This window comes from Antedon mediterranea, chromosome 1 (assembly GCF_964355755.1).
Source record: "Antedon mediterranea chromosome 1, ecAntMedi1.1, whole genome shotgun sequence".
Lineage (NCBI taxonomy): Eukaryota > Metazoa > Echinodermata > Crinoidea > Comatulida > Antedonidae > Antedon > Antedon mediterranea.
The window spans coordinates 24,970,675-24,991,845 of record NC_092670.1 but is presented as its reverse complement, the minus strand read 5'-3'; the positions used below and the strand labels follow the sequence as shown (position 1 = coordinate 24,991,845).

The following is a 21,171-nucleotide window of genomic DNA, read 5'->3' as shown; positions in this document are numbered from 1 at the left end:
AAATTTTCCATAAGTTAACCACCAAAACAATACTGAAATCTGAAATCATCTGACCGTGAGTCAAGTGTGTGGTGGTGTCAAGTGTTCATCATACTCATAATACTAGGCCTAGCCTATACAGTACAGTAATTCTACAAAAGTATCATCTTAATGCTGTCATTCCCTCTTTATTAGTGATTCAAATAAGGTAATTATTTATTTAACATACAAGTTATAATTACGGAAAACAAATAAGCGAGAAAATACCCGACCAGAGCAGTAGGATAGTTTTAGTAATAAATAAGTTGCCAGCCCCATGGCTGATTAAGACGTACAGTAAAGCAATTTTATCGTACGTACACCTTTAGCAAACAGAAGTTAGGATATGGTACCGCATCTGGATGCTAGTCAAGTCGCCCCATCGCAAAGTCGCCCCATACAAAGTCGCCCCTTACACAGTCGCCCCATCGCAAAGTCGCCCCAAAACAAAGTCGCCCAGACACAGTCGCCCTATCGCAAAGTCGCCCCATCGCAAAGTCGCCCCAACGCAAAGTCGCTCCATCGCAAAGTCGCCCTATCACAAAGTCGCGCCCTATCGCAAAGTCGCCCCAAAACGTTAAAAAATAGTTTACAAGTGCGTAAAATGTTGCAATGATACACAAAATAACACAGAACGTGTAGGCATAAAAGGGGAAGAAAGCCCCGCCATGTAGTCTCAGGTCACACGATCGGCACGCACCCCCATATCATCAGAGAGGAAGCCCCCAACTAATCACTCGGTCGCACTCCGCGGTCGCACTCTAACGTGCTAGCTTACCAGAGGGAAACCCCCGTAATTACTCCGCCGTTGTCGCACTCTACAACGCACCATCTGAAGATGGAGAAACCCCGCCGGAGTTTTACGATGATATCATCAGTCGCGTTCGAAATCGGTCGCGATAAAATGATGTTATACGATCTAGATTATTTTTACTTTGGTCGATGAATATTTATTATTATTAGGCCTATATTAATAATTGATTTTTGTTTTTATTTTACAGGTCAGTAGGCCTATGATGAGAAGATGTGTGGCTTAAAAAATGACAATTTGTAAACATAGTTTAAGATATAGTATTATCCAGCATAATGTCATTTAACAGTACATAATTATTTAAATGTGAAATATTTTATAGGAAACGTAGGCTACGTCTGTGTCTTTTATTTTATATGCAACAAATTACGTAAAACAATTTATTTATAAACATTCAGTTTACTATTTTATACATAGTATTACAGTGAACATTGATTGTAAGACTCCTGGAAAGGCAATCCCATCATTATATCCCATTATAAAATTGCATCATATCACCACTATATGTCGTAAATGATAACGTGCGTGTGTGTATTTGTCGTACGTCCGTGTACGTATTATTCCGTGCCTCTTCACTGTCTTGTTTAATTTAAAATTAAATAAAAACCTGATATGAGGATATTTATTAGGCATTATAATTAGAATGTTCTATAACCAAAAGGATTGAAAAGAATTTCTTCAGTAAAATGATCATTGTGCTGTTGAATAAAAGGCGACTCGCCATCTGAAACATTCTCTGAATCCAATCGGAGCTGCGCCTTCTGGTATCTGTTTCCTCACAGCTGCTACGTCTTTCTGCTGACCGTCGGGGATTCCCCTTTTTAAAAAACACGCACACAATACTGTACGATGGTTTTTCCATGGTCAAAATGTCGCGTTTTAATTTTACTAATACCTGCATGTAAAACAATCATATCGGCGATGAAATCCCCTTTTTTTTTCTTCATTTTGAAAAGTCATTATAAAATTAAGACACATAACTTGTCAATAAATGCAAAATGATCAATAAGTAGCCTATAACACTTATTGTCTTACAACACTGTTATTGTTTTAACTACTGTAAATCTATACGAAGGCCTACTACACATTTATACATTTATTATAGGCTATTATCCTAAAAAATGAGCTGGTATCGCGTAGGTTGAAGAAATTGTAATTGTGGCTCTGGTAGCTAATTTTAAAATCATATTAAATTAACATTTTCGAAACTATAAATCATGGATAATCTTTTTAAAACTTTCAAACAAGGGACTATTTTTTTAATGATTTTTAAAAAGCACATCACTCCATTAAAACCTGTAAAATACAAATTAAAACACATATTATGTATATAATAGGATAAACATTAATGTATACGACATTTAGCGCGACCAAAGTAACAACGCAATCGATATCAAACGCAACCGATATGATTAAAACAGTGGGCGACTTTGCGATGGGGCGACTTTGCGTTGGGGCGACTTTGCGATGGGGCGAATTTGCGATGGGGCGACTTTGTAATGGGGCGACTTTGAGATGGGGCGACTGTGCCGGGGCGACTTTGTTTTGGGGCGACTTTGCGATGGGGCGACTTTGTATTGGGCGACTTTGTATGGGGCGACTTTGCGATGGGGCGACTTGACTGGATCCCCCGCATCTTTAGTCAAGGCGTTAATCATATGGGCTGCGTTTGATATCAATTGCTAAATGTCGTATACATTATAATGTTTATCCTATTTTATACAGAAATTTGTGTTTTAATTTTATTTTACAGGTTTTAATGGAGTAATGTGCTTTTTGAAAATCATTTAAAAATATATTTCCATGTTAATTTAATATAATTTTAAAATTAATTACCAAAGCCACAATTACGAAACCTACAAGTGGATACAGCTCATTTTTTAGGATAATATAATGTGTAAAAGTGATATAGTACAGCGTAGGCCAATCGTATAGATTAGTTAAAACAAACAGCATTATGTAAGACAATGAGTGTTATGGGCTACTTATTGATCATTTGCATTTATTGACAAGCATATGTCTATCTGAAAATTTCAAACCTCGCAAAGTATTTTTCATTATTTTTTGATAAAACCAAAGCTTTTGTGTTCAGCAGTTCAATAGGTTGTGGAGCAAAACATGTTTTTGGCCTATCGCGTTGTACATAAATTCCTTTAACAATATGATTAGTATCATTATTGATTATTAATAATTATTGAACCATGTTATTGAATGATTAAAAATAACCAATCAAACGGTAAAAATACTTTTATATCATTAATTTCAATGTTCTTAATCTGTTTAGGTACAAGATGAATGCTGTGATGGCGTTATGCCACTTCTGTGAGCTTCATGGGCCTAGCATCCTCTTCTGCACACAAGCATTTCATGCGGCCGATCCTCAAGATGTACTGGATGGTAAAGTAAAGAAGAACTCTTACTATCCAAAGAAACGAAGTAGATCTTCCAGTACAGGATCTGCATCATCACAGTCTGGAATTGCCAACAACCCCAAGACAGAACTTTGTGAGGTAGAATTATATAGATAAATTGGTATTTTTATTTTTGGAAACATTCTGTGGAAATATACATACTTTATTATTTTTCTTATTGCAAAAGTTTCTATGCTCCTTAGGGTCACATATTATGTAAGAGGTCAGGTATGTGAATGATCCTTTGCCCAAATTTGTGTTCACATCCCCATATTAACCATTAAAATTTAAAAAAATATCTTCACTGTTCTTTTATTCATATCTGTTTCTCTGTCTATTATAACCAGCAACCAAATTTGTACCAGTTGTTATAAACATAATAAAGATTACTTGAACTTGTACCACCACTCAAAATTAAAAACCACAAATAAATTATCTTTTTAAAGTCTCAATTACCAGTAATTAGGTGCAGTATCCTACTATTATTATGTATTTTTGTCTTTTTAGGCATGTCGGTCATTCCAACCTGGTCAGCCTGGTTTTGTCAGTAGTGACCATGAGGCTCATATTAGCTATGTAAGCATGCAGTATCCAGACCAACCACAACTATTCAGTATTGTACGTAATGCATGTGTCAGGAGTCTTAGTTGTGAGGTAAGCTTGTTCCATTTATAAAATATCAATGCATTCCCATCCTTGTTTTTACAAGTTTTCTCATTAACCAATTTCAGGTCTTTTTCTGTGAGGTCACCACACTTTTTCTGTGAGGTCTCCATACTTTTTCTGTTAGGTCTCCATACTTTTTCTGTGAGATCTCCATACTTTTTCTGTGAGATCTCCATACTTTTTCTGTGAGATCTCCATACTTTTCCTCTTTAGGTCTCCATACTTTTTCTGTGATTTCTCCATACTTTTTCTGTGAACATATGAGGAATAGTTCATCTTCTTATATTAGTAGAATAGAGTACAGTACATTAGTGTGGGGATGTCCTGCTTTAGTTCCAAACTCAACCAGTAACTCAATATAAATGTGGAAAAAAACTTGTACAGTCTAGTACAGCGTTCCGCAACCTTTTTTGACCGCGACCCATGATCCGATTTTGGGAATTCTTGCGACCCAACATTTTCGCGACCCATTAATTTTTTTCCGTGACTCAAACATTGGGTTGCGACCCATAGGTTGCAGAACGGCGGTCTAGTACATAGATATGATACATAAAACATTCTTAAGAAATATAACATATATTTGCAGTTCCACTGTTTTTATTATTGTTTTTTTCGATAACAATCATTTTTGTAAGGATATACAATATGAAGATGCATCTGAAATGAATTATTGTTAGAAACACTACAGTTACAAATAAATCTATGTTTAAAATATCTTGTTTTGAACTTGAAATACACAGATGATAAAATTTGAAATTAAAATTAAGTTTTACATTTGAAAAGAAAGACAGTTATTATATAAAGGTTGTATATATCTGATGCAATAACAATGTAACTAATACATCTACATTTTTCATATCACTAGTGTATTATATTGTATTACACCATGGGAACTTTATTCAATCAATTAAACATATAATAATAACCATAGTAATATTATAGTACAATGATGACTTTTTTAGGCATCAGTCTGTCATTTCCTTTGAAGTTACAATAATTCAATAAAATTATAAACTTAATTTCATTGTAATTAATTTTCTGAATGTACATAATAATTAATCACTTTATGTCTAAAGCTCTGTCTACACTATCATACTTTATTTGACAAAAAAATGTGATGTGCCCTGATTGGACATGATGATGTCATATCACTACCATATTTGGCTTTTGTTGTCAAACTAGTTTGATAGTGTAGACAGAGATTAAAGCAATGCAATAACTCAGACCATTTGTTTTAATAACTAATCACACAGTAAATAAGTTATGAATAATTCAAAGTAAAGTTATATTTATCACTGAATTAGTAACTAAATCTACTGTAATATTTATTTTTACAGTTTAATGATTTACAGTATTGAAATTGTATCAATGTTAACAATTATAATATTCATGTGAATTATTTATTTGAGGACAACTTTAGTAGTTGAATGTTTTAATGTTGCTATCACCATAATTAGCTACAGCAATTCTATGTGGATGATATGAAATGATACATAACTGGTCAGGATTATCAATTCCATCTTCTTCTTGATCAATTCTTCATACTTTTTCTTTGAGGTCTCCTTACTTTTTCTTTGAGGTCTCATTACTTTTTCTTTGAGGTCTTCATACTTTTTCTTTGAGGTCTCCTTACTTTTTCTTTGATGTCTCATTACTTTTTCTTTGAGGTCTTCATACTTTTTCTTTGAGGTCTCATTACTTTTTCTTTGAGGTCTCATTACTTTTTCTTTGAGGTCTTCATACTTTTTCTTTGAGGTCTCATTACTTTTTCTTTGAGGTCTCCATACTTTTTCTTTGAGGTCTCCTTACTTTTTCTTTGAGGTCTCCTTACTTTTTCTTTGAGGTCTTCATACTTTTTCTTTGAGGTCTCCTTACTTTTTCTTTGAGGTCTCCTTACTTTTTCTTTGAGGTCTTCATACTTTTTCTTTGAGGTCTCATTACTTTTTCTTTGAGGTCTTCATACTTTTTCTTTGAGGTCTCATTACTTTTTCTTTGAGGTCTCCATACTTTTTCTTTGAGGTCTCCTTACTTTTTCTTTGAGGTCTCCTTACTTTTTCTTTGAGGTCTTCATACTTTTTCTTTGAGGTCTCCTTACTTTTTCTTTGAGGTCTCCTTACTTTTTCTTTGAGGTCTCCATACTTTTTCTTTGAGGTCTCATTACTTTTTCTTTGAGGTCTTCATACTTTTTCTTTGAGGTCTCCTTTCTTTTTCTTTGAGGTCTCATTACTTTTTCTTTGAGGTCTCCTTACTTTTTCTTTGAGGTCTTCATACTTTTTCTTTGAGGTCTCCTTACTTTTTCTTTGAGGTCTCCTTACTTTTTCTTTGAGGTCTCATTACTTTTTCTTTGAGGTCTCCTTACTTTTTCTTTGAGGTCTTCATACTTTTTCTTTGAGGTCTCCTTACTTTTTCTTTGAGGTCTCCTTACTTTTTCTTTGAGGTCTCCATACTTTTTCTTTGAGGTCTCATTACTTTTTCTTTGAGGTCTTCATACTTTTTCTTTGAGGTCTCCTTTCTTTTTCTTTGAGGTCTCATTACTTTTTCTTTGAGGTCTCCTTACTTTTTCTTTGAGGTCTTCATACTTTTTCTTTGAGGTCTCCTTACTTTTTCTTTGAGGTCTCCTTACTTTTTCTTTGAGGTCTCATTACTTTTTCTTTGAGGTCTCCTTACTTTTTCTTTGAGGTCTTCATACTTTTTCTTTGAGGTCTCCTTACTTTTTCTTTGAGGTCTCATTACTTTTTCTTTGAGGTCTCCTTACTTTTTCTTTGAGGTCTTCATACTTTTTCTTTGAGGTCTTCATACTTTTTCTTTGAGGTCTTCATACTTTTTCTTTGAGGTCTCCTTACTTTTTCTTTGAGGTCTCATTACTTTTTCTTTGAGGTCTCCTTACTTTTTCTTTGAGGTCTCATTACTTTTTCTTTGAGGTCTCCTTTCTTTTTCTTTGAGGTCTTCATACTTTTTCTTTGAGGTCTTCATACTTTTTCTTTGAGGTCTCCTTTCTTTTTCTTTGAGGTCTTCATACTTTTTCTTTGAGGTCTTCATACTTTTTCTTTGAGGTCTTCATACTTTTTCTTTGAGGTCTCCTTTCTTTTTCTTTGAGGTCTCATTACTTTTTCTTTGAGATCTTCATACTTTTTCTTTGAGGTCTCCTTTCTTTTTCTTTGAGGTCTCCTTCCTTTTTCTTTGAGGTCTCCTTCCTTTTTCTTTGAGGTCTTCATATTTTTTCTTTGAGGTCTCCTTCCTTTTTCTTTGAGGTCTCCTTCCTTTTTCTTTGAGGTCTCCTTCCTTTTTCTTTGAGGTCTCCTTACTTTGCTGTGAGGTCTTCATATTTTTTCTTTGAGGTCTCCTTCCTTTTTCTTTGAGGTCTCCTTCCTTTTTCTTTGAGGTCTCCATACTTTGCTGTGAGGTCTTCATACTTTTTCTTTGAGGTCTCCATACTGTTTCTTTGTTTAATAACAATAATATAAATTTTTATGTGGACACAAACTTTGTATTACTATTAGTAATGCATTTTTATTGTCTAATTATTTCACCAACAGCAGACATAGAATTGCCACTCACAGTCTAGTATAGAAACATGAAACATTCCTAAGAAATAAAACATTTGTATTGCAATTCCACTGTTTTATTATTGTTTTATTTGATGACAATCATTCTTTTTAATGATACAAATATTATGAAGATGCATCTGAATTTATTGTAAAAAACACTACAGCTACAAATAAATCTAATTTTAAAATATCTCATTTTTTAAACTTGAAATACACAGATAAAATTCAAATTAAGTTTTACGTTTTAAAAGAAAGACAGTTATTAGGTTGTATATATTTGATGCAATAACAATGTAATCTATTTCTCATCCTTGCCTTTCATATCACTAGTGTATTATTGTACCAATATTACTTTTAGGGAATTTTATTTAATCAATCAATTATACATCACTAGATGGTACGCTCGCTTCGCTCGCGTACCATCTAGGTCGTGCCCACAGATGGTTCTCGAATACACAGGAATTTCAGCGTAACAAAACTGGCGATTTCAAATGTACGTACCGCAGGACTATATACATTGTCGTTTACAGAAACGAATAAATAGACACGATGATTTATGTAGTCAACTAAAATTAGCACCCTGGGAATTACTTCCGAAGGAAAAACTTATCACAAAATGAGTCCAAGTTTTTGATTTAGACTCATTTAAGGAAACCCAATTTGTGTTTTGTATGTAACATTAGGGTTCAGTGATGGGAAAGCGGATAGGTACAAAGAGGAACAATTTTTAAATATATTCTTTATCCACTCAGTAACGAAATATTTTTTTCATGTTTTATAGGCCTATAAATAATATACCTCTAAATACAGTAAAACATTTGCGATTTAATACTTTTTTTATTTTATTTATTTATTTATTTATTTCTTTTAAATATTCATTGTACACTAATTTTCCCCGTGTATGGCAAGAGATTCCGAATTATATTAGAGAACATTCTTTATTTAGTTTAGTTAAAACTGTCACTGTCATAATCGATTGAAATATTAAAGTACCATGTCACGATACACCACTACGACGTTTATATTTGGTAATTATTAATTAATACAAACGTTGAGAAAGAACTGTCAGTATAAAGTTTATTTGTATATAATAATGTGTTTATATATCTAACAGTAGAGCCTATCCACAATCTCGCAAGTTTATTCTCAAAGGGCCCATATATTTACCTACCGTATGTGTTAAACCAAGGGCTCATAAATTTACCTACAGTACTTGTGTTAAACCAAACTCTGGCAGACTGAGAGATTGGGATGTTCCATTCATCGCAAATCAATAGATTTGTATAATCGTATATTAAATCTATCAAAATAGTATTTTTTAAAGAAAATCGGCCTGTCTTCAACATTATGATGGTGTACTCTAGCTGTTCAACCGGTTTTCAGCTATTAAAAACAATTATCGTAGGAGGAGATAGGAAAATGCGAAGCCTCCTCGAATTTTTGTGGCGGGTATTTTTCAAGATGGACATCCATTAGACAGTGTATACCACGGTCGGAAAACACCCCTATTTGAGGCAAATCGTTGAACCTAAATTCGTTTTAATCGTCAATAACTAATTATCTAACTTAATTTAATTAGTAAACAGGATTACATCAGGTGGTTAAAATCAGTACCGAAAGTACGAACCAACATTATATACCATCGAGTAAAAATTATAGAAGTAAGGCGCGATTTACCGAATTTTGCCCTTACGTAAATTTATATAGATAATAACCATAGCAATAATATAGTACAATGATGACTTTTAGGCATCAGTCTTTGAATTTACAATAATGCAATAAAATTATAAACCTAATTTCAATGTAAATCATTTTCTGGATGTACATAATAATCACTTTAGGCCTATGTATAATCTAAAGCAATGAAACATTTGTTTTAATAATTAAAACATTTAAATTAATTTAATCTACTGTAACTAGTTTAATAATATAGTAATAGTATCCAAATGGTATTCTGAATCAATGATTTACTTAGTAGCCTACATGTTGACAATTATATTCATGTGAATTTTTTATTTGAGGACAACTTTAGTAGTTGAATATTTTAATGTTGCTGCCACCATAATTAGCTATAGCAATTCTACGTGGGTTTGATGAAATGATACATAACTGCTCTGGATCATTAATCCCATCTGCTTTCTGATCAATTCTTTTGATAAAATGTCCATCACTACTGAATAGTTGTAGTTTGTGGTGACTTGATACAATGATGTTATCATCCTCATCAACTACAACTCCTTGTGGCTCTATCACATTACCATCTTCATCACCTTCATTGATAAGTACTTTTAATGACTTGTCTTCATTATCATATAATACAATTTGACCATTTTCCCAATCTGTTACAAGCACTTTCCCAGTTTGTGTAAGTGTTACATCATTGTATCCATATTGTACTTCTTCTTGTGATCCTATCTTCATCAGTTCCTTACCACTATAGATGTCAAACATAAGCACACATTGTGTGTTTCCATCTGCTACATAAATAATATTTGTTGCCTCATCTATGTGAATACTACGTGGATCATTCAATACATCCTCCCCAATGGATTTTATCAGAAGACCATTCATATCACATACTTTAATGCAGTTTTCATCACTGAATGCTATGTTGTCATTCTTCATTTTGTACATTTTGTAAACTTGCACACCTTCTGGTAGAGTAATCTTACTGATGCATTCTCCTGATTGTTTGTACTTGTGAATTTCATTTGTGAAAGATGAAATCAGCAAGCAATCATCGGCACACTTTACTAGTCCTGTAGGCTGCCCATCAACTTCAAAATCATTTACCAGTCCTTTCTTCTCTATGTTGATAGTAAATGGTGATTGTTTGATTGGGGTACCATTGAAATACACATTTAATGTACAGATTCCTGGATTCTTATATACTCTTCTTATAACATATTCATTATCTTTTTTAACAAGTTGACCAATTTTGATTAATCCCGTTGCATGTGTCCATGTTGCTGTAAGTTGATTAGGACCAACTTGATGTGTTTTTCTTATTTTTGCAACAATTGTTTCACCTTGGATGACATGTTTAGGAACCTTTACATTAATTTGAGTTACAATTCCAATGTCATGTTGTTTTAACAAATCAATTTCATGTTTGTTTCCAAAGAAGTTAATTTGTCCATTGTCATTTTGTTTAATTTCTTCAGAATTATCCATTTGATCCTTCAGTGTATTCAATGCAATTTCACTTGACATCATGGCAGTTGCTGGTTCACTCTTTAGTGACTGATTAAGGAAACTTACATTTGTATCTAGTTCAGCAGTGATTGCTCTTAATTTCTCCATTTCTAAGTCATTTGTTTTCTTTTCATTTTCATAAATTGTGTCAACTTTTTTTTTCATTTCATCTCCTTTTTTCTGGATTATTTGTTTCACTTGTTTAACTTGATTATTGATATCTTTAATACTCATTTCTTTACTTTCTTTTAGTTTTTTAGAATTCTCTGTGAGCTCTTTGAGTCCATTTTCTAGTTTACCTTTGTAGTGTTGGGCTGTTGATTTCAGTTGTTGTGCAGATTCTTTAAATGATTCAAATGCTTTTACAATTTCTATTGTTTTATGATTTTGATCCACTGCCTGATGTTCTGTTACTGCACAGTGGATGCATATTGGTTCTTTACATTTTGTACAGTATAGCTCCAGTGGTTTGTTGTGAGAAGAACACAATGGTGGATTTAATGCTGCAAGTTGTTGTGGCGTCATTGATTGCACTTCCCCTGCAGCAAGTAGTGCATGACTTGCTAACATTGGAAATTTGTTATGTTGCTTACTACATGTGAAACACAAGTAATGTCTGCATTCTTTACAGTAATGTATTGCCTGTTCTGTTGTTCCACAAACACATTTTATGTTATCTTTCTTCTGAAATTTGTCAATGTTTTCTAACATGTTATTTAGAAATGTATTTGGTGGAAGCTTCTTAAGCCCGCCATCTGGAATAGGATATGATGTGCAACACATTGGACATGTTAGTTTGCCATTGTTTGTTTTTACCCAGTTCTCTAAACATGACAAGCAAAAGCTATGTAGACATTGAAGACTTTTAGGATGTTGAAACCTTTCCTGGCAAATAGAACATACTAAGTCCTCATCAACATCTTGAAGAAACTGATTTAATTTGCTTGTAGCCATATTAAACAAATGTATCTGTAAAATAGTAAAACTAGTGTTATTATGTGGACGTTTGGTGTAATAATGGACTGTATGACAATATTTAACATTAAGGTGTTTTCTTGTGATGAAACTGTAAGAATTACAGTAAAACTAGATCATTTAGTTTGTTAGGGAGCTTTAAATTTGCAACGACCAAAGTATTTCATGTTTATTCACTGTGTTCATGTGTGGATATGGACATGTTCCCACTCTCCCTACCTTGTTTTGATGGTTTCTAGGCCAAGGTGTAGGTCTTCAGGCATCGTAAATTGAAAGCTCCCTATGGCCCCGTTTCTGCTGCCAAAAATATACCGTATATATACGGTATATTTTATATACGGTATATTTTTTGGCAGCAGAAATGGGTCTCATAAAAAATATACCGTATATATTTGCGGTATATATACTGCATAAATATCCCCATCGTTTGTGGATATTATACGGTATATTCCAAAATATACCGTATATTTCGTTCCCCGTTTCTGCTGCACTCAAAATATACCGTAAATGTGACCCGACTCATGACACGAGGTAAAAAACTAACAGAGAGCGACGCGTTTGTTTTGGTTTTTCTGCTGCATTGAAAGTTGAAACACACGTGTAAAAGCAAGCAACAGATCAAAATGTCACTGTGGACCGAACAAATCACTATTTTTGCAATTCAATTGTGGGGGGAAGCGAAGGTTGGGGTAAGACTGCATGGCAACAGAAGCGATACCAAGATTTTAATTACAATAAATCGAATGTTCTTACACAACGTGATGTAAAATCATGGTAAAATACTGTATAATAGAAAATGGAAATTAAAACGGCAATATAGGATAATATAGCATAATATAAACTCAATTTGAATAACAGAGTTTATTTATAGTGACATTTCTAGATTGTGCTTGTATGTGCGGTGTAAATTCGTTGCTACTTCTACTCATTACATTTAAAATAGAAAGCAATGCTACGACGTTTTGAGAACCATCATTGTTTTGTAAAAACCTCACTCACACGAGGTCAATCCATACTTCCGTCTCACGAAATGCATTTTGGGTAATGAAAGCCAACTTTTTTACAACCCACCCACGAAGTATGTGCAGCGGAAACGGTGCACGAATTTCATATACGGTATATATACGGTATATTTATACGGTATATTTTGGGTTGGCAGCAGAAACGGGCCCTATCTATGCATGGTGGATAAATTTAATGTCATGGAGATGGATGTAGTGTGAATGAAAGTGTGGTGATATGCATATAGTACATACACAATACGCAACATGTTTTATTGCTAATAGTAATAGAAACAAGGCCAACAGCCATCTAGACCCCATTTACACTTCAGCTTTTAGCGAGCCCGAGGCCGGCTCGAGGCCGGCTCCGAGCCAAAAGTGCACAAGTGTAAACACTCTGGGAACAACCGAGCCGGCCTCGAGCCGGCTCAATTTTGAGCCTAGTCTAGAGTAGGCTTCAGGGGGCCGGCAATTGCGGGCTTCGGGCCGGCACTTCGTATAGTGTAAACACTCGCGGTCATAAAATGAACGTTCTGTGTCAACTATAGCTTTAAGTTTACGAAACTTATTGCTGATGAATCGGAAATTCTTCATTGAAATTAAATTGGTAAAGATGCCTTTTTCACGATCTATGACAAACAATGCCGTGTGCAACGAAGCGTAACCAACAGAAATAACATAGCGTTTTCAGGGGATTTCAGGACACCATGTGCGGCGCCTATGCTTATAAACTGTGGTGTTTTTTTCGATGTACTTAAGAAGTGAAAAAAAAAAATAAAATTTTTTTTAATCACAGTTCTATAGGCTAATCTTTAAAGAACATTTTACAGTAAAAAATGTTGTCCATACGACTGTCCGTTGAGGAGTTACGAATTTTTAAGTAACTTGTCCTCCGAAAATAGGCTGAAAACGCTATGTTATTTCTGTTGGTTACGCTTCGTTGAACGGCATTGTTTGTGTTGTCATCGATCATGGAGTAAAGAATCATCGATCGAAGATGTTTTCCGTTTCGTGAAAAAGGCGTATGATCTACTACTATTCTTTAGAAAACGAGACGCAAACATTAGTAGTAAAGCAATAATACAATTGTTTTGATCCATATTAAATACCGTTATTTGATTCTTTTTTGATAAAGTTGATAGGCCTAGGCCTAGTGTAGATTGATAACGCTTATAATATTAACTTTTTAAGACGCACAGGAGCGGATATGACGTGATTGTAGCGAAATCGTATCATCGAGCACTCTTCCGCGAGAGCAAGTGTAAACGCAATAGTAAGGGCCCGAGGCCGGCTTTTTGGGTAAGTGTAAACACATTGCGGGCTAAAAAGAAAGCCGGCGTCGGGCCGACTTCGGGCCGGCTAAAAAATCGTCGATGAAGTGTAAATGGGGTCTAAGTCGCGTGCTGCAATGCATAGTGATACCGGACCGACAGACAAACAGACCGACAGACAGACAGACCGACAGACAGACGGACCGACCGACATAGTGAACTATACTGACCGAAATTACTGAACATGTTTAAAAATGTTGAAATGTTTAAAAACATTTATATTTTTTTTAATTTACACGTGCGTAGCCTGTCACATTTGACGTGCTCGTATAACGTAATTTCGAGTTGAAAAGTAATTCAAGAAAACAGAAATCGGGCAAAAAGTGTGCGCAATAACATTTAACGCGCAGTGCGCGCGCAAAAATCTGCGCAATCATGGCAATTTTGTAAACGCTTAAAATTGCCTGAAACGTACTCTTATTTCATCGAAAATAAATTTTGAAAATTTTAAGCGCGCGTACGCATGCGTTACATGTGCTACGCACGTAATTGTATTGCCATATGATGATTTATGCCCTGAAATTTATGAGTACCAAATTTTATTTAATTGTGATTCATGGTTGTTAAGATATGATTACAAACGTGATTTCGTTAAATCGTGCGTAGACCGCGTAATTTTTTATTGCGCACCGTGAAAACATAACCACATCGATTCCTGGCCATAAGGAATATTCTGTGAAAAATTTACTTAGCTAGATTAAACTGATATCAAGATAAGGTCATAAAGCGATAAAACGCATAGTGATACCGGACCGACAGACAGACAGACAGACCGACAGACAGACAGACAGACCGACCGACCGACTTAGTGAACTATAGAGTCGCTTCCACGCGACTAAAAATGTTATACATTTTAAAAATAAAATGCGCTGTTGGACTATACATACTTCAAGGTCATAACCCGTACAGTAAATGTTTCTTGAAATGTAAACAAATTTTTAAAAATGCCTTTATTTACAGTAGTAACTAACCAAAGAGAGAAAAAAAATTAAATTACCTTTACAATTAATAACTAGACATGAATAGAAAGTTGTTGAAAATTATTGATTAACAAAATCCTACAGTATACATTACGATATTCCTGTACACAACACCCAAGTGGGTTTTTCCAATTGCTACTACTTCCTGTCATGTGACCTCTTTTGCTGGCAAGTACAACAACTCTGTAATTGTGTTATAATAATAGTAATTAGGCATTATTTTAGGAATTTGATAAATAAATGTAAAATACTTTGAACATTTCAATAATTTATTATCTTTTCCACCAGCAATGAAACAAAAGTTGGTTGTAAGTGTGACAAGATCAGTATTAAGCTATTTTTATAGTAATGAGTCACATGATGATTTCAAAATCAGTGATGCAGAACACTGCTCTTCAAAATTGGTGATCCAGAAAAAGGAAGCAAGCAATGTTTATTTTTAGAATCTGTGGTATCATAATAGATTAAAAGTTATGGAACATACAGTACCGTATACACAGTATAATAAATCTTTTACTGTAAACAAAGTCTTTGCTAAAAACATCTTTTATAAATCATAGGACAAATAAATTGCATATTTCAAAATTGGTGGAGATTTGTTTTTGCTGCCAAAGATTCATTGACTTTTTATCAACCATAATGTGGGATAAAAATTATGATGTTCTTTTACCATTTTTATCGAGAAAGTAAAAAATACAAATATCTCCATACTTTTTCTGTGATGTCTCTATACTTCTTTGAGGACTCCATACTTTTTCTGTGAGGTCTCCCTATTTTGTCTGTGGGGTCTCCATACTTTTTCTCTGGGGTCTCCATACTTTTTCTGTGATGTCTCCATACTTTTTCTGTGAGGTCTCCATACTTTTTCTGTGATGTCTCCATACTTTTTCTGTGGGGTCTCCATACTTTTTCTGTTAGGTCTCCATACTTTTTCTGTGATGTCTCCATACTTTTTCTGTGATGTCTCCATACCTTTTCTGTGATGTCTCCATACTTTTTCTGTGAGGTCTCCATACTTTTTCTGTGATGTCTCCATACCTTTTCTGTGATGTCTCCATACTTTTTCTGTGATGTCTCCATACCTTTTCTGTGATGTCTCCATACTTTTTCTGTGGGGTCTCCAAACTTTTTCTTTGAGGACTTCAAACTTTTTCTTTGAGGAATCTATTCTTTTTCTGTGAGGTCTCCCTATTTTTTTCTGTGGGGTCTCCATACTTTTTTCTCTGGGGTCTCTATACTTTTTCTTTGAGGTCTCCATAACGTTTCTGTGATGTCTCCATACAAAGTTTTCAGTGAGTTCTCCATACTTTTTCTGTTAGGTCTCCATACCTTTTCTGTGATGTCTCCATACTTTTTCTGTGGGGTCTCCAAACTTTTTCTTTGAGGACTCCAAACTTTTTCTTTGAGGACTCTATTCTTTTTCTGTGAGGTCTCCCTATTTTTTCTGTGGGGTCTCCATACTTTTTTTTCTGGGTTCTCCATACTTTTTCTGTTAGGTCTCCATACTTTTTCTGTGATATCTCCATACCTTTTCTGTAAGTTCTCCATACTTTTCTGTGGGATCTCTAAACTTTTTCTGTGAGGTCTCCATACTTTTCTGCGAGGTCTCCATACTTTTTTTTTTTGTGAGGTATCAATACTTTTTTGTGAGTGAGGTCTCCATACTTTTCTGTGAGGTCTCCATACTTTTTTTCCGAGGTCTCAATACATTTTCTGTGAAGTCGCCATACTTTTTCTTCAATGATTTGTTGCTTTTTTACAGGTATGCCAAGGACGTGAGGGACCTGTGTTTTTTGGTGATGATGACCATGGATACGTATTCAGCTACACCTTCTTTATAAAAGACAGTAAGGCTCGCGGATTTCAACGTTTTTACAGTATTATTGTTGTTATGATGGACCGAATATACCTACTTAATTCTTGGCCGTTTATTGTAAAAAATGTACGTACATTAATAGGTGAACTTCAAACGAAAGCTGTGAAAGTTTACGAACAAGAGCAGACAGCTACGCCACAACGAGCGCAACGAATGGGTCAAGAGTTTTTTACGAAAGATCAGTTTTTCCGTCGACGTGGTGGTGGTAGTACTTATAGGTCTATGACTGACTTAACAGATGATAAGAATTTGTTTAGGTATATACATATGACGTTTACTTGGGTGTTAAAAACGGGGTCAAGTCGTATTGTGGAAAAAGTTTTGCAAGGCCCACCAAAAGAAGAAACCGTTGTAGACTTAGATAAAGAAGAAGGTAAGAAAACTAATTTTGTCATTTATATGATTATTATAACACCTTAATGGTTGCCATACGAATATCGTAATCATCACCCTCATCAGTTGCCAGAAAAATCCTGGTGTAATACGGAACCCATCCTGGTGATTACAGAAAACATCAGTGTTACAGAAACCTTTCTGTTACAGAATCTGCACCAATTTGAACTCTTACAAATCAAATAAAATGAAATTGAGATTTTTAGAAAATTATTTCATTCTATATATTAGAAACTGAGGAAGGATTTATCAAAGTTGAAACAAAGCTAAAGGAAGCAGAGACTGAAACACCTCCAAATGAAGAGGAGTTCCTTCAGCACATACCCATTGAGATGGCAAATCCGTTAATTGTAGAAGAACCGTGCAATGACAATGGACCTGTTTTTACTTCATTACAAGACCTTAGAAAGGTAGACCAACAATTCAACATTACAATTTTTAAACTGATATTGGGAACCTCGGTCCCCGTCATATGTCTGGTTTTACAAATCTATTGAAAGTAGAAAACAGAAGAGTTTTGACTTTCAAGTTTACTCTCAGAATGTTTTCAACTTTATCATTTTCTGATTCATCAAATTTATTTTTGTCTAAAATTGTTTTCTGTAAATTAGGTTTTTGGTAGTCTGAATTTCCATGATTTGGCCCATCATGTTTTGATTGGTAATCAGATCATTGTCAGATCGCAGCATCTTAACACAATAAACTCATTATTGAATATACTGAAAGTAAGTATAATAAGCCGTAGGAATTTATTTAAATATGGTACCATTTAAAGTGCATCTTTCAGACATCTTAGTCCTGTCATTGTGGACAGATGAATGTTGGTAATTGCAGTGTTAAGACATCATAAGTCGACTTAGTTCAGAGAGCGAAATAACGTGTCACAAGTTCTAAAATTTGGAAGTCAACATGGCAGTTGACTTGCACATATCATAGGGTATCAGTCGACGTGGTGTATGTTCAAATCGAAAATTCCACATTAAAAGAAGTCCATGTCTGAGTTATACTCAAAACGTGGTTATGTATGAAAAAACTGATGTACACCATAACATTTATTTCTTGTCTATTACAGAGTATATTACCTAATGGCTGTTGTAAATTAGTACCATTTAGTGAGAAGTATCAGCCCTCATGGAGTTGTAACTTTCTCGGCCTTCCGCCATTTACTGGACTTCCTCCACATGTCATCGAAAATGAACAATACATCCTTCTTGATGTCCTCTCTCCTGATATGTGTCCAACAAACTCCAACAGGTTATGTGTTACTGAGGACAGCCCATTCCATGGCTATGGTATTAATATGACAAGCAGCCAACCACTGCCTGACAAAGGTAAATACTGTATTAAGATATCTGTGACCTTTGACTTCTGTACAAATTCAAAACTGTATTATTCCACATGGGTAACTCATTTGGCATATGATAAAAACATATGCATATCTTTAGTAAAAAAGTAAAAAGAAATCATATACATAATAAAAATATGAAAAATGTACAATTCAAATTAGTAACCTGTGTAGTTATTATAAAGCCTTATGACGATGGGAAAAAAGTTTGACCATACAAATTTGTTCTAATTTTCTTTTTACAATAAAAAGTTCTTCATTTAATTGCAGGACCTACGATTTTAGCAAAGATAGAAAGCATTTTAGACAGCTCACATTTTACTCCTGAAGTTGTACTGACATATTTGGTCTGTTTACAAGAGGAGTGGATGAAGTAAGTATATTCATGTAACTATTAGCTGAGGTAGAGTCAGATATACTGGTTTTACCCTAGTTACCCAGTAACACTGTTTATTTTAAGTAATGTTATCCTATCATAACCTATAATACAGATATTTGAAACAATAAGGTTAAAACTGAATCATTGAAAAGGGTAAATAATAAATACTCTGTGTATATCAAATGTTTCCAGCTAAAGTGGATGCCCCCTCTCCATTCCTTCCAGCCATTAGGTAATTAGGTAGTGACTAATGAGCAACCCCTTTCAATTTATTCTAATGACCTTATCTTCCAATACAGGAGATAGTTTTTAGTCAATTGCATTTCAAACACAGTAGAAAGGAAAATATTTGGAACCTTTTTACTTGCAATTCTCAATGTAAAGTTTAATTCCTTTATTCACAAACTTCTTTTCAGTAAAGTGAAAGTTGTGTACAAGTACAGCCGTACAGGAAAACGAAGCGAAGATGAAATGGAACAACTTCTAAAAGTACTCAAGACCGAGGAATCTGATCAACAACTCCTAAAATTCTGGAAAACTGGACTCAGTAGTCAATACAGATCACACCTACTCACTTCTAATATTGGTACACAATCATAAACTGGACTCAGTAGTCAATACAGATCACACCTACTCACTTCTAATATTGGTACACAATCATAAACTGGGCTTAGTAGTCAATACAGATCACACCTACTCACTTCTAATATTGGTACACAATCATAAACAGGGCTTAGTAGTCAATGCAGATCACACCTACTCGCTTCTAATATTGGTACACAATCATAAACTGGACTCAGTAGTCAATACAGATCACATCTACTCACTTCTAATATTGGTACACAATCATAAACTGGGCTCAGTAGTCAATACAGATCACATCTACTTACTTCTAATATTGGTACACAATCATAAACTGGACTCAGTAGTCAATGCAGATCACACCTACTCACTTCTAATATTGGTACACAATCATAAACTGGGCTCAGTAGTCAATACAGATCACATCTACTCACTTCTAATATTGGTACACAATCATAAACTGGGCTTAGTAGTCAATGCAGATCACATCTACTCACTTCTAATATTGGTACACAATCATAAACTGGGCTCAGTAGTCAATGCAGATCACACCTACTCACTTCTAATATTGGTACACAATCATAAACTGGGCTCAGTAGTCAATACAGATCACATCTACTCACTTCTAATATTGGTACACAATCATAAACTGGGCTCAGTAGTCAATACAGATCACATCTACTCACTTCTAATATTGGTACACAATCATAAACTGGGCTCAGTAGTCAATACAGATCACATCTACTTACTTCTAATATTGGTACACAATCATAAACTGAATCAAAGAATCAACTCTGACACAATGTTTTATAGTGATTTTCTGTATAAATGACTGAATTGACTTACAATTGCTCAAACTATGATGATTGTCAAATATTAACAATGCTTTTCTATTTGCTATTATCATTATCAGTGAACTATTTTAATATTTTGTTTATTTGTACATCAGCATTAATCATTTGTAATATGAAACCAATTTTATATATTTAAAAGAAAGAATTAATAATCTTTGCAATCTATAGTATTTGAAACTATATCTTGCATATTTATCACACATAATAAAAAATATATGTATATATCTATATATTAAATATATTGAAGAACATTAATAGAGTGAGTGATTTGTTTGTGTGTGTAACCCTGTGATTTTACATTCTGGCCAGAAAGTCAATTAAGCTTAGAATAGAAGGGTTCCAATAAATCTTCATACAGCTTGAAAGTATTATTATTATTATTGGTCAGATGTTTTTGCCCTACTCTGACGTAATTTGTACTTCGTACTAAGTACAATGAGAATACTTGCGAAAAAATATGCAAGTAATTCTCGGGTGGGACTTGTATGAAGTACAAATTACATCATGGTAGGGCAAAACATCTGACCAATTACTCAACACACGCAAAGCTACTCCACAGTGGTTACAAACAATTACATTATTATTATATAATAATTTATAGAAGGTGAGTTGTATAATTATTTATGGGCCAGGCAGTACGTTCAAATCAGGAAAGAGTTAACTCTTCCCTGGTTCAAACAGATAGAAAAACGACGAGATGAAAAAAGTTTTATAATAATGTTGTTAACTGGGGGCGCAATATACAATTTGTACTTTTTTGTTTACAAACAATTAAAACAGCGACGCGGGGCTGCTGCTGACTAAAC

The 21,171-nt window shown here is 34.2% G+C and overlaps 2 protein-coding genes across 3 annotated transcripts; one reads left to right on the top strand and one right to left on the bottom strand.

Moving 5' to 3' along the window:
• Nucleotides 1-60: 60 nt before the first annotated feature.
• Nucleotides 61-20,586, top strand: LOC140063539 (folliculin-like). Of its 2 annotated transcripts, none has more exons than XM_072109912.1 (9): nucleotides 61-187; nucleotides 3,114-3,339; nucleotides 3,748-3,894; nucleotides 16,699-17,185; nucleotides 17,437-17,615; nucleotides 17,817-17,930; nucleotides 18,278-18,536; nucleotides 18,821-18,923; nucleotides 19,346-20,586. In XM_072109912.1, the coding sequence occupies exons 2-9, from the start codon at nucleotides 3,121-3,123 to the stop codon at nucleotides 19,527-19,529; spliced, it is 1,692 nt and encodes a 563-aa protein (XP_071966013.1). In that variant the 5' UTR covers nucleotides 61-187; nucleotides 3,114-3,120; the 3' UTR covers nucleotides 19,530-20,586. The 2 variants fall into 2 exon arrangements, with proteins under 2 accessions (XP_071966013.1, XP_071966012.1); XM_072109911.1 differs by lacking the exon at nucleotides 61-187 and adding an exon at nucleotides 994-1,068.
• Nucleotides 9,303-11,623, bottom strand: LOC140063535 (E3 ubiquitin-protein ligase TRIM45-like). Its single transcript, XM_072109906.1, has one exon. The coding sequence runs from the start codon at nucleotides 11,601-11,603 to the stop codon at nucleotides 9,483-9,485; it is 2,121 nt and encodes a 706-aa protein (XP_071966007.1). The 5' UTR covers nucleotides 11,604-11,623; the 3' UTR covers nucleotides 9,303-9,482.
• Nucleotides 20,587-21,171: the final 585 nt, after the last annotated feature.